Source organism: Aethalodelphis obliquidens, unplaced genomic scaffold, assembly GCF_003676395.1.
Source record: "Aethalodelphis obliquidens isolate GAN/ISIS:26980383/991018 unplaced genomic scaffold, ASM367639v1 scaffold58, whole genome shotgun sequence".
Taxonomy (NCBI): Eukaryota; Metazoa; Chordata; class Mammalia; order Artiodactyla; family Delphinidae; genus Aethalodelphis; species Aethalodelphis obliquidens.
In genome coordinates, this window is record NW_020838002.1 from 4,740,404 (window position 1) to 4,754,213 (window position 13,810).

The window sequence follows — 13,810 nt, forward strand, 5'->3', positions numbered from 1 at the left end:
TTTCACTCTGCTTTCTCATGTTTGTTGTCTTTTGGTCACAAAATAGCTGCTGCAGCTCCAGAATCATATACATATTCAAAACAAGAGGGAGGTGTCTTATGGCTATTAACCTCTACGTGTATAGGAGACCAGGAAAGTTTTTAGCTGTGCACATGGCCATAGGGGTTCTCTTAGTAAGAAAGAGAGTATATGCTATAATGAATCTTCTGTTTCTTCTGAGAATTATATTCTATACATGATATTGACTGATTCTCTACCACTGAATAATTCCTTTACCATGTCAAGTATAGGAAATTAAATATCCTATAAAGGGAGCATTAGAAAATCATGCAGTGTGTTTTACTTTAGATAAAAAAAAAAGAGCCTTTCTAGAAGTGATTTTCTGGAGGACCTTCAGGAAAAGCCAAGAACCTCTTCAGTAAACTTGTTTGGAGTCATTTATTGAAATGTTAGTATGTTTGGAAACATATCTGCAACAAATATTGTACAAGAATTATATCTCTAATTTGAAAGAGACTAAATACTGAAGTTTTATGTGGGCAATACTAGAAACATTGCCCAAATAAAACTAAGGTTTATATCCTTTTTCTATTAAATTGTTTGTACAAACAATGGTACCTAATCCTGAGAAGATGCTTCTTTGCTACTGGTGAGAGTATAAATAGGTAAAAATTTTTCTTAAAGTTTAGAAAAAGTAAAAAGAGCATTAAAATGTTAATGTCGTTTACCCTAAAATTTATCTCTAAGGAAGAATTTGCTTTCCTTGTGAAAATGTTAGAATTATGAACCAAGTTTGTCCATACAGAATCATTTTTCCAGCAATGCTCATAATTGTGAAAATATATGGAAACAGAAATAACTTACAAGAATAATTAACTTAGTTGTTATTGCTCCATAGTTTCAAATTAATATAGTTAAAAATTGGAATACAAGTTGTTTATCCATCTTACTCCCATTTTATAACACGTAGAAGTATTTATTTACTCAAAAAACATGTCAGATATTACCAATGGGTACTTGTGGATTATGGAATTTCACGTCATTTTAATTTTCTTTATTATTTTTGGCATTTTCTCATTTTCCTTAATGAATATGAATTATTTCTATAATTATAAAAAACTCACTTTATTTTGTAAAAGATATAATGAAAATGTGAGTATGTTTGCTGATACCCTCTTTTGAAAGAAATAAGGGGTGAAAAAGTGCTTTGATCCAAGAATTTGGGTGGGATTGCTCAGAGCCTGAAAAGAACCTTTTATTGATAGACTAGAAAAGGTGTCACAAAGCACTTTGTCCTCTGGAGTTCTGGCATTTGTCAGTTCTGCCACGAAGGAAGTGTTTAAAGGAAGTTGTCGCAATAGTTCATTCTTTTGTATTCAGGTTAATCCCATCTTTCTATTTTTCTCTTCCTAGAGAGCTTTCTGTTTTTCTTTTCTGTGATATGTACAAGACTGAGGTTACTAGGGCTGAAACTATATTCAGAGGGATGGGAACCAGTTCTAGAAAACTGTCTTAATTCATCCAGATAACCAAAGGTAACTCATGTGGAATTGGAGAGATCATTATCTCTATACATAATTATCCCTTTTGCTTAGTATGTGTAGAAAATGGGGACCCAGTACTCCTGAACAGAAGCAAATTGTCCCTCTCCTAAGACATTAAAATGTGTGTGGGTGTAGTTGTGTGGTGTGTACAATCCCTCACTATCTTTCCATCTGTGAACTTGAGGGGAGGGGACAGGAAGGGAAGGAGATGTTTCTCTTGAGTCCTGCCTTTCCTATGGGGCATCCATGGTACAGCATATAAGGAGGTCAGACCTACCAGTCTGTCATTTGCTGGTTGGAAACCCTTGGTATAAAGCCACATACTTTTGGAACTGAAACATCCTTATGAATTCAGTTTCAATTTTACCTTCCATATCCTGCCAGGTACTTTCATATACATCTGAGATTCCTAAACTGGGTTATGCTTATCCCTGGGTTATGCCACCTGAGTCAGGAGACAATTGAAGCCTCAGGATCTCTAGAAAGATTTCCCATGTTTACCCCTTGACCTCAGGTAAGTCCCTGGAACGGTGTTTAAGAAGATGGGTTCATTCATGTTTGATTAGCCAATCAGATTGCGTTAGCACGTGGAAATATGAATACATATAAAAGCTTCATTTTTGTTTGTTTGTTTGCTTTTGCACTGAAATTAAGAGGCATTGATTTAATTTTAACAATAGAGCCTTTAGACAAGGTGAGGTTCAGGAATTGTTAGCTGCCATTGTACGGAGAGTGAAGCGTGTAGTGTCACCAACTCCAGCCCAGAACCCTCACAGAATATGGCTTAACATGAAAACAAGGAAAATCTCTTGTACTTAGGAATCTAGATATGGTCTTTTACTGAATAAAAGGGAGTAGTATGATTTGAGGCTGGTGTGTTGCCCCCTTTTCATTCTTTTATACACAAGTCTTTTATAGGGACTTCCCTGTCAGTCCAGTGGTTAAGACTTCGCCTTCCAATGCAGTGGGTGAGGGTTCAGTCCCTGGTTGGGGAGCTAAGATCCCACATACCTTGTGGCAAAAACCCCAAAACATAAAACAGAAGCAGTATTGTTACAAATTCAATAAAGACTTAAGAAAAAGTCACCTATAGAAAAATTCTGTCTTGGAATTGGTAAAACAATGTGTTGGGTTTCATTACGCCCCACGGATATCTAAAACAGTAGTCTGAACCCTGAATGCAAGCTACCTATATGATACCCCTACATGGATTGTTTAATAAGCCTCTCAAACTCAACTTGCTCAAGGTAGAACTCTTGGTTACCCTGCAGCCCACAGATCACCTCCTCTGCAAGTTTTCTCTGTCTTAGAAAATGGATCTCCCATCTACCTGGTTGTTTAAGCAAGTGTTATAAGAATTATCCTCAACTCTTTGTTTTCTCTGTCCCCACGGCCAGTCTGTCAGCAATTCCTGTTGACATTACTTCCAAAATGTGTCCCTAAATCACTGACTTCTCCCCATCACTGTTGTTACCTTCCTGTCTAATCACCATCATCTCTTTTCTGGACCATTGCACGGGTCTTCTAACTCAGGGGTCCCCAATCCCCGGGCCACGGACTGGTGCTGGTCTGTGGCCTGTTAGGAACCGCACTGCACAGCAGGAGGTGAGTGGCATGTGAGCGAGCGAAGCTTCATCTGTATTTACAGCCACTCCCCATCGCTCGCATTACTGCCTGAGCTCCACCTTCTGTCAGATCAGCAGTGGCGTTAGAATCCCATAGGAGCGCAAACCCTACTGTGCGTTGCTCACATGAGGGATCTAGGTTGCGTGCTTCTCATGAGAATCTAATGCCTGATGATCTGAGGTGGAGCTGAGGCCGTGATGCTAGCGCTGGGGAGTGGCTGCAAATACAGATTATCATTAGCAGAGAGGTTTGACTACACAGAGACCAAAATAAATCAATTGCTTGCAGACTCATTTCAAAACCCTATCAGTGAATGGCAAGTGAAAACAAGCACATGGCTCTCACTGATTCTGCATTAGGGTGAATTATATAATTATTTCATTAAATATTGCAATGTAATAATAATAGAAATAAAGTACACAATAAATGTAATGCACTTGAATCATCCTGAAACCATCCTCCACCCTGGTCCGTGGAAAAATTGTCTTCCACGAAACCGGTCCCTAATGCCAAAAAAGTTGGGGACCGCTGTTCTAACCCATCTCCTTGCTCCCTTATGATCTGTTTTCTACCAAGAAGCAAGAATCATCTTTTAAAAGTCATCCCCTATTTAAAGTCATTCCCATATTTAAAATTATTTGTTGGTTTTCTAGAGCAGTTATAAAAATATTTTCACCCCTTTACCCTGGTTTACAAAGCCTTTTGGGCATGGCCTCTACTACCTCTCTGACCTCAGCCCTTACCACTCTCCCCCATCACAGTTCTCTGGACCCCCTGACTTTCTGTTCTGTGAGTAAGGCAAACCATCGGGCCCCCTCCCAACCAGAAGTGGGCTTTCCTCATCTTCCCATGGCTGGATCCTTCTAATATTTAGAAGAAACCGTTCTGATAAATCCCTCATAGAGACATTTCCTGAACACCCGATGATATAGGACGCACCACCAGCCCACCAAAACTAGACACCATTTATCACATAACCCTCTTTTATCCTACTTAAATTACCTGGATAGCATATAGCTGTCACCACCTCCAATGCCTAAGGCCAAATATAAGACCCATGAGAGCAGGTTCCTCATCTGCTTTTTCACTGTTGTTTCACTAAGACCAAGAGGAGGTGCTCAATAATGGTGCTGCATGAACAGCTGTTTTTCATATGCTGTGTAATCTCAACCTGAGAATCAATAGGTTGTTTCTATCTGTTCTGTTGTTTCTATAGCAGACTGGAGTGTATGAGTATAAGGTCTTTGGCTTTCTGGAGGATTGCTCACCGGATCTACTTGCAGATGTCTATATGGACTTAGACTACAGAAAACAGTGGGACCAATATGTTAAAGGTGAGCGACACTTACAATTTAACAAAACCAGTTAGAAAGTAGAATCTAATGTTATTTATTCTAGCCAGCAGTAAGCAAAAGGTTTAATTTTTACTATATTATGTTTCATTTTTAATTTTGGCATGTATGTCTTAAAGTTCTAGGTTAAAATGTGACTTTGCTAATCTTAGGATTTGCTCCTTGCATACTATTAGAGTCACTATCCAATTTGCTCTGAGGGCTGCTTTGTTCTTATTATAAGTTTGTTGTCATCTCATAAACCTAGGTGGTCATGGAAAGCTTCTTGGAGGAGGTGGTACCCAAGCTTTGTTTTAGAGGTTGAATCAGAGTTTTATAAATGGCAAGAATACCTACATGTGAAGAGGTGAGAGGGTGAGGGGGTGAGTGGTTAAAGGGCATTTGAGGTCTAGGAATAGCATGAGTAAAGTGAGGAAGGCATGAAACAACATGAAATATTAAAAAATTGTGAGCAGTTGGGTGCTATTGAGTTGCTGGGGTAGCAGAATCTGGAACTAGGGTGGGAGGAGGGTCCAGAGCCCCAAGGGCCTAGGCTGGCCACCTCGCTACACGTCTTAGATTTTCACTAGAAGTGAGGGAGAGTTATGAGAAGCATTAGATAGGGGCTCTTCCTGCCACTTAGAGTGGGGAGTGGACTCTGCCATCCCAGTCACAGCGGGATAGATACGCAGCAGCTAGTCCAGGGACACAGAAACCCTGACATACCTTTGCTGTGGTCAGGAATCTTAGTTGCAAGTAACCAAGCACTAACAAATGCCAGTGTAAGAAAAGGAGAAAGCGTTTTTTTTTTGTTGTTGTTGTTCATGGAATTGAAAAGTGCATAGGTGTCTGGCTTCCAGGTCAGCTACACCCAATACTTTATAACTCCAGCTTGACTGTGTTTTCTTCTGTGTTGATCTCATTCTCAGGCAGATTCTTATGTCATGGCAAAGTTGCCACCAGGGGTTGCAGGCTTACATTCTAACCATGTACATAACTCCAGAGGAATAGGAACTTAACTACTGATGCAGCCAAAGTCCCAGGGTTGGCTCTCATAGCCTCAATATGGATCATATACTTACTTCCTGGGGACATTTATCATGGTTTTGGGTCACTTAGTGCTATCAAATAGCCTTCCTATCTAGAGGGAATTGTGATGCCACTTATTCAAGGGAGAAGCCACAAGTTCTCTGTCCATCTCTCTAGCAGACATTGTTCAGTCGTGTGCTGTAGACATTGGAAGAGCCTCTGATGTGTGGTACTTGGCATCAGCAGTCCACACTATGGAGTACGGTCCAGAGACAGCAGTAGTTTGGCTTCTCTGGAGCCATCCTGAGGTTCTAACCTAACTCTGGTCCTCCTAGATCTTCTGTAAGCTGCACTTTTTGGCCTAAACTTGCTAGAGTGGCAAGCCAAGACTCTGTCCACACATGCCTTCCCTAAACTAATCACCTTGGCCATGTCTGGCTCAATATCCCACCCCTATAATTAACGCCGAGTCAGTTCTGCTTAAACCGCATAGTGAAGGAGAAAAAGGAGAATGAGATGCTGGTCCAAGAAGAGGAGAGCCAAAGCTGAGCAGGCAAAGCAACAGATGTCCACTCCTTCCCTTCCTTTCAAGGGCATCTTCAGCCTCCTGTACCAGTGGACTGGCAACCTCTTTACCCCATGGTCTGCTTCTAATAATTTCATTTTTTCAAAAGCTAAATATTAATTAACACATTGCCACAGTTAGTATCTCCTCAAGGGACTCTCTTGGTTCCTTCAGCAGCCTTGGTGTAGCGCCTTCTCTAAATGGTTAGTTAGAAGCTTCCTGCACAGCTTGCGGACAGAGGCTGCGCACTTCATAGTATTCCTTTGCTATCTCCCTACAAGAGCTGATGCTATATGCACTGTATGCATGGTGGATATTAAGGAGATTTGGTCCCTGTAGCTGTGGTATAAAGCAACATAGGAGAGAGGAAAGAAAGTTAGGATTAGCACAGTTAAGCAACTTTCTGGCTGTTTAGAAAGGACACTGCCCTCTCTGGAAACTTTGTTTCCCAATTGAACACACAAGACTAGGTCGCTCAGTCCCAGGACACCTGTAATATGTCAAGAAATCTAAAAGGGGGGTGTGCGTAAGGACACAACAGTAAAACATTTGCTACTCTAGTGACATCTGGTGGTTTCCCTGATTTTGTTTTTTGTTTTTTGTTTTTTTTTTTGCAGTACGCGGGCCTCTCACTGTTGCAGCCTCTCCCGTTGCGGAGCACAGGCTCCAGACGTGCAGGCTCAGCGGCCATGGCTCACGGGCCTAGCCGCTCCGCAGCATGTGGGATCTTCCCGGACCGGGGCACGAACCCGTGTCCCCTGCATCGGCAGGCGGACTCTCAACCACTGCACCACCAGGGAAGCCCGGTTTCCCTGATTTTTAAACCTGAAAATTTATTTTTTAATGCCGAATTTTATTTCACTGCATTTTTTTGAGAGTGTTGTTTGTGCTATATGATGAACAATTTTTGCTGGGTTCTTTTATTTTTACTCTGTTTTTATATCTACTAGACTCTGCCCCTGGGCAGCAGACTTTCAGTGGCAGTAAACCTGACTTTTTCTAGAATTCTGTGCCTTATGAGTGAGTGGTTTAGCATCCCTACAGGATCATCATATCAAAGCTTCTTGTTTTTTTTAATTTCTTCTGAATTTTTAAATTTTATTTAATTTATTTTTTTATACAGCAGGTCCTTACTACTTATCCATTTAATACATATTAGTGTATACATGTCAATCCCAATCTCCCAATTCATCACACCACCCCCCCACCACCACCGGTTTCCCCCCTTGGTGCCCACACATTTGTTCTCTCCATCTGTGTCTCTATTTCTGCCCTGCAAACCAGTTCATCTGTACTATTTTTCTAGGTTCCACATATATGCATTAACATACGATATTTGTTTTTCTCTTTCTGACTTACTTCATTTTGTATGACAGTCTCTAGATCCATCCACGTCTCTACAAATGACCCAATTTCGTTCCTTTTTTATGGCTGAGTAATATTCCATTGTATATATGTACCACATCTTCTGTATCCATTCGCCTGTCAATGGGCATTTAGGTTGCTTCCATGACCTGGCTATTGTAAATAGTGCTGCAGTGAACATTGGGGTGCTTGTGTCTTTTTGAATTATGGTTTTCTCTGGGTATATGCCCAGTAGTGTGATTGTTGGGTCATATGGTAATTCTATTTTTAGTTTTTTAAGGAACCTCCATGCTGTTCTCCATAGTGGCTGTATCAATTTACAATCCCACCAATAGTGCAAGAGGATTCCCTTTTCTCCACACCCTCTCCAGCATTTGTTGTTTGTAGATTTTCTGATGATGCCCATTCTAAATGGTGTGAGGTGATACCTCATTGTAGTTTTGATTTGCATTTCTCTAATAATTAGTGATGTTGAGCAGCTTTTCATGTGCTTCTTGGCCATCTGTATGTCTTCTTTGGAGAAATGTCTATTTAGGTCTTCTTCCCATTTTTTTGATTGGGTTGTTTGTTTTTCTAATATTTAGCTGCATGAGCTGTTTATATATTTTGGAGATTAATCCTATGTCCATTGATTCATTTGCAAATATTTTCTCCCATTCTGAGGGTTGTCTTTTCGTCTTGTTTGTAGTTTCCTTTGCTGTGCAAAAGCTTTTAAGTTTCATTAGGACCCATTTGTTTATTTTTGTTTTTATTCCCATTACTCTAGGAGGTGGATCAAAAAAGATCTTGCTGTGATTTATGTCAAAGAGTGTTCTTCCTATGTTTTCCTCTAAGAGTTTTATAGCGTCTGGTCTTACATTTATGTCTCTAATCCATTTGGAGTTTATTTTTGTGTATGGTGTTAAAGAATGTTCTAATTTCATTCTTTTACATGTAGCTGTCCAGTTTTCCCAGCACCACTTATTGAAGAGACTGTCTTTTCTCCATTTTATATCCTTGCCTCATTTGTCATAGATTAGGTGACTATAAGTGCATGGGTTTATTTCTGGGCTTTCTATACTGTTCCATTGATCTGTTTTTCTGTTTTTGTGCCAGTACCATATTGTCTTGATGACTGTAGCTTTGTAGTGTAGTCTGAAGTCAGGGAGTCTGATTCCTCCACCTCCGTTTTTTTCCCTCAAGACTGCTTTGGCTATTCATGGTCTTTTGTCTCTCCATACAAATTTTAAGACTTTTTGTTCTAGTTTTGTAAAAAATGCCATTGGTAATTTGATAGGGATTGCACTGAATCTGGAGATTGCTTTGCGTAGTATAGTCATTTTCACAATATTGATTCTTCCAATCCAAGAACATGGTATATCTCTCCATCTGTTTGTATCATCTTTAACTTCTTTCATCAATGTCTTGTAGTTTTCTGCATACAGGTCTTTTGTCTCCCTAGGTAGGTTATTCCTAGATATTTTATTCTTTTTGTTGCAATGATAAATGGGAGTGTTTCCTTAATTTCTCTTTCAGATTTTTCATCATTAGTGTATAGGAATGCAAGAGACTTCTGTGCATTAATTTTGTATCCTGCAACTTTACCAAATTCATTGATTAGCTCTTGTAGTTTTCTGGTGGCATCTTTAGGATTCTCTACATATTGTATCATGTCATCTGCAAACAGTGATAGTTTTACTTCTTTTCTGATTTGGATTCGTTTTATTTCTTTTTCTTCTCTGATTGCTGTGGCTAGTACTTCCAAAACTATCTTGAATCATAGTGGTGAGAGTGGACATCCTTGTCTTGTTCCTGATCTTAGAGGAAATGCTTTCAGTTTTTCACCATTGAGAATGATGTTTGCTGTGGGTTTTGTCGTATACGGCATTTATTATGTTGAGCTAAGTTTGCTCTTTGCCCACTTTCTGGAGAGTTTTGATCATAAATGGTCATTGAAGTTTGTCAAAAACTTTTTCTGCATCTATTGAGATGATCATATGGTTTTTATTCTTCAGTTTGTTAATATGGTGTATCACATTGATTGATTTGCATATATTGAAGAATCCTTGCATCCCTGGGATAAATCCCACTTGACCATGGTGTGTGATCCTTTGAATGTGTTGTTGGATTCTGTTTGCTAGAATTTTGTTGAGGATTTTTGCATCTATGTTCATCAGTGATATTGGTGTGTAATTTTCTCTTTTTGCATATCTTTGTCTGGTTTTGGTATCAGGGTGATGGTGGCCTCCTAGAATGAGTGTGGGAGTGTTCCTCCCTCTGTTATATTTTGTAAGAGTTTGAGAAGGATAAGTGTTATCTCTTTTCTAAATATTTGATAGAATTTGCCTGTGAAGCCATCTGGTCCGGACTTTTGTTTGTTGCAAGATTTTTAATCACAGTTTCAATATCATTACTTGTGTTTGGTCTGTTCATATTTTCTATTTCTTCCTGGTTCAGTCTTGGAAGGTTATAACTTTCTAAGAATTTGTCCATTTCTTCCAGGTTGTCCATTTTATTGGCATAGAGTTGCTTGTAGTAGTCTCTTAGGATGCTTTGTATTTCTGCGGTGTCTGTTGTAACTGCTCCTTTTTCATTTCTAATTTTATTGATTTGAGTCCTCTCCCTCTTTTTCCTGATGAGTCTGGTTAATGGTTTATCAATTTCGTGTATCTTCTCAAAGAACCAGCTTTTAGTTTTATTGATCTTTACTATTGTTTTCTTTGTTTCTATTTCATTTATTTCTGCTCTGATCTTTATGATTTCTTTCCTTCTGCTAACTTTGGGTTTTGTTTGTTCTTCTTTCTCAAGTTCCTTTAGGTGTAAGGTTAGATTGTTTATTTGAGATTTTTCTTGTTTCCTGTGGTAGGCTTGTATTGCTAGAAACTTCCCTCTTAGAACTGCTTTTGCTGCATCCCATAGGTTTTGGATCATCGTTTTGTTGTTGTAATTTGTTTCCAGATATTTTTTGATTTCCTCTTTGATTTCCTCAGTGATCTCTTGGTTATTTAGTAGCGTATTGTTTAACCTCCATGTGTTTGTGTTTTTTTATGTTTTTTTCCCTGTAATTGATTTCTAATCTCAAAGTGTTGTGGTCCAAAAAGATGCTTGATATGATTTCAATTTCTTACATTTACTGAGGCTTGATTTGTGACCCAAGATGTGATCTATCCTGGAAAATGTTACATGTGCACTTGAGAAGAAAGTGTAATCTTCTGTTTTTGTATGGAATATCCTATAAATCTACCAGTTAAATCTATCTGGTCTATTGTGTCATTTAAAGCTTGTGTTTTTTTCCTTATTAATTTTCTGTTTGGATGATCTGTCCATTGGTTTAAGTGAGGTGTTAAAGTCCCCCACTATTATTGTGTTACTGTCGATAACCTCTTTTATAGCTGTTAGCAGTTGCCTTATGTATTGAGGTGCTCCTATGTTGGGTACATATATATTTATAATTGTTATATCTTCTTTTAGATTGATCCCTTGATCACTATGTAATGTCCTTCCTTGTCTCTTGTAACATTCTTTATTTTAAAGTCTATTTTATCTGATATGAGTATTGCTATTCCAGCTTTCTTTTGATTTCCATTTGCATGGAATATCTTTTTCCATCCCCTCACTTTCTGTCTGTATGTGTCCCAAGGTCTGAAGTGGGTCTCTTACAGACAGCATATATATAGGTCTTGTTTTTGTATCCATTCAGCAAGCCTGTGTCTTCTGATTGGAGCATTTAATCCATTCACGTTTAAGGTAGTTATCGATATGTATGTTCCTATTACCATTTTCTTAATTGTTATTGGTTTGTTTTTGTAGGTCCTTTTCTTCTCTTGTGTTTCCCTCTTAGAGAAGTTCCTTTAGCATTTGTTGTACAGCTTGTTTGGTGGTGCTGAATTCTCTTAGCTTTCACGTGTTTGTAAAGCTTTTGATTTCTCCATCAAATGTAAATGTGATCCTTGCTGGGTAGTGTAATCTTGGTTGTGGGTTCCTCCTTTTCATCACTTTAAATATATCATGGCACTCCCTTCTGGCTTGTAGAGTTTCTGCTGAGAAATCAACTGTTAACCTTATGGGTGTTCCCTTGTATGTTATTTGTCATTTTTCCCTTGGTGCTTTCAACAATTTTTCTTTGTCTTTAATTTTTGTCAATTTGATTACTTGTGTCTCGACGTGTTTTTCCTTGGGCTTATCCTGCCTGGGACTCTCTGTGCTTCCTGGACTTTGGTGGCTATTTCCTTTCCCATGTTAGGGAAGTTTTTGACTGTAATTTTTTCATATATTTTCTTGGGTCCTTTCTCTGTCTCTTCTCCTTCTGGGACCCCTATAATGCGAATGTTGTTGCATTTAATGTTGTCCCAGAGGTCTCTTAGGCTGTCTTCAGTTCTTTTGATTCTTTTTTCTTTATTCTGTCTTGTGGCAGTGAATTCCACCATTCTGTCTTCCTGGTCACTTATCCATTATTCTGCCTCAGTAATTCTGCTATTGACTCCTTCTAGAGTAGTTTTCATTTCAGTTATTGTATTATTCATCTCTGTTTGTTTGTTCTTTAAATCTTCTAGGTGTTTGTTCTTTAATTCTTCTAGGTCTTTGTTAAACATTTCTTGCATCTTCTCGATCTTTGCCTCCATTCTTTTTCCGAGGTCCTGGATCATCTTCACTATCATTATTCTGAATTTTTTTTTGGAAGATTGCCTATCTCCACTTCATTTAGTTGTTTTTCTGGGGTTTTATCTTGTTCCTTCATCTGGTACATAGTCCTCTGACTTTTCACCTTGTCTATCTTTCTGTGAATGCGTTTTTTTTTTTTTTTCTGCTTCCTTGTCTGTTTATTTTCTTTTTTTTTTTTAACATCTTTATTGGGGTATAATTGCTTTACAATGGTGTGTTAGTTTCTGCTTTATAATAAAGTGAATCAGTTATACATATACATATGTTCCCATATCTCTTCCCTCTTGCATCTCCCGCCCTCCCACCCTCCCTATCCCACCTCTCCAGGCGGTTACAAAGCACCGAGCCAATATCCCTGTGCCATGCGGCTACTTCCCACTAGATATCTACCTTATGTTTGTTAGTGTGTATATGTCCATGACTCTCTCTCGCCCTTTCACAGCTCACCCTTCCCTCTCCCCATATCCTCAAGTCTGTTCTCCGGTTGGTCTGTGTCTTTATTCCTGTCTTACCCCTGGGTTCTTCATGACATGTTTTTTTCTTCTTAAATTCCATATATATGTGTTATCATACAGTATTTGTCTTTTTCTTTCTGACTTACTTCACTCTGTATGACAGACTGTAGGTCTATCCACCTCATTACAAATAGCTCAATTTCATTTCTTTTTATGGCTGAGTAATATTCCATTGTATATATGTGCCACATCTTCTTTATCCATTCATCCGATGATGGGCACTTAGGTTGTTTCCATGTCCTGGCTATTGTAAATAGAGCTGCAATGAATATTTTGGTACATGGCTCTTTTTGAATTTTGGTTTTCTCAGGGTATATGCCCAGTAGTGGGATTGCTGGGTCATATGGTAGTTCTATTTGTAGTTTTTTAAGGAACCTCCATACTGTTCTCCATAGTGGCTGAACCAATTCACATTCCCACCAGCAGTGCAAGAGGGTTCCCTTTTCTCCACACCCTCTCCAGCATTTATTGTTTCTAGATTTTTTGATGATGGCCATTCTGACTGGTGTGAGGTGATATCTCATTGTAGTTTTGATTTGCATTTCTCTAATGATTAATGATGTTGAGCATTCTTTCATGTGTTTGTTGGCAGTCTGTATATCTTCTTTGGAGAAATGTCTATTTAGGTCTTTTGCCCATTTTTGGATTGGGTTGTTTGTTTTTTTGTTATTGAGCTGCATGAGCTGCTTGTAAATTCTGGAGATTAATCCTTTGTCAGTTGCTTCATTTGCAAATATTTTCTCCCATTCTGAGGGTTGTCTTTTGGTCTTGTTTATGGTTTCCTTTGCTGTGCAAAAGCTTTGAAGTTTCATTAGGTCCCATTTGTTTATTTTTGTTTTTATTTCCATTACTCTAGGGGGTGGGTCAGAAAGGATGTTGCTGTGATTTATGTCATAGAGTGTTCTGCCTATGTTTTCCTCTAAGAGTTTGATAGTTTCTGGCCTTACATTTAGGTCTTTAATCCATTTTGAGCTTATTTTTCTGTATGGTGTTAGGGAGTGATCTAATCTCATTCTTTTACATGTACCTGTCCAGTTTTCCCAGCACTACTTATTGAAGAGGCTGTCCTTTCTCCACTGTACATTCCTGCCACCTTTATCAAAGATAAGGTGGCCATATGTGCATTGGTTTACCTCTGGGCTTTCTCTCCTGTTCCATTGATCTATATTTCTGTTTTTGTGCCAGTACCTTACT

General features: G+C 38.8%; 1 protein-coding gene across 1 annotated transcript in view; it reads left to right on the plus strand.

Moving 5' to 3' along the window:
- PCTP (phosphatidylcholine transfer protein) overlaps positions 1 to 13,810 on the plus strand; it is a 37,533-nt gene that overhangs the window by 12,054 nt on the left and 11,669 nt on the right. The window contains exon 2 of the mRNA XM_027087119.1: positions 4,387 to 4,504. Within this exon, the coding sequence (XP_026942920.1) occupies positions 4,387 to 4,504 (118 nt within the window). The remainder of the gene's footprint in view (positions 1 to 4,386; positions 4,505 to 13,810) is intronic.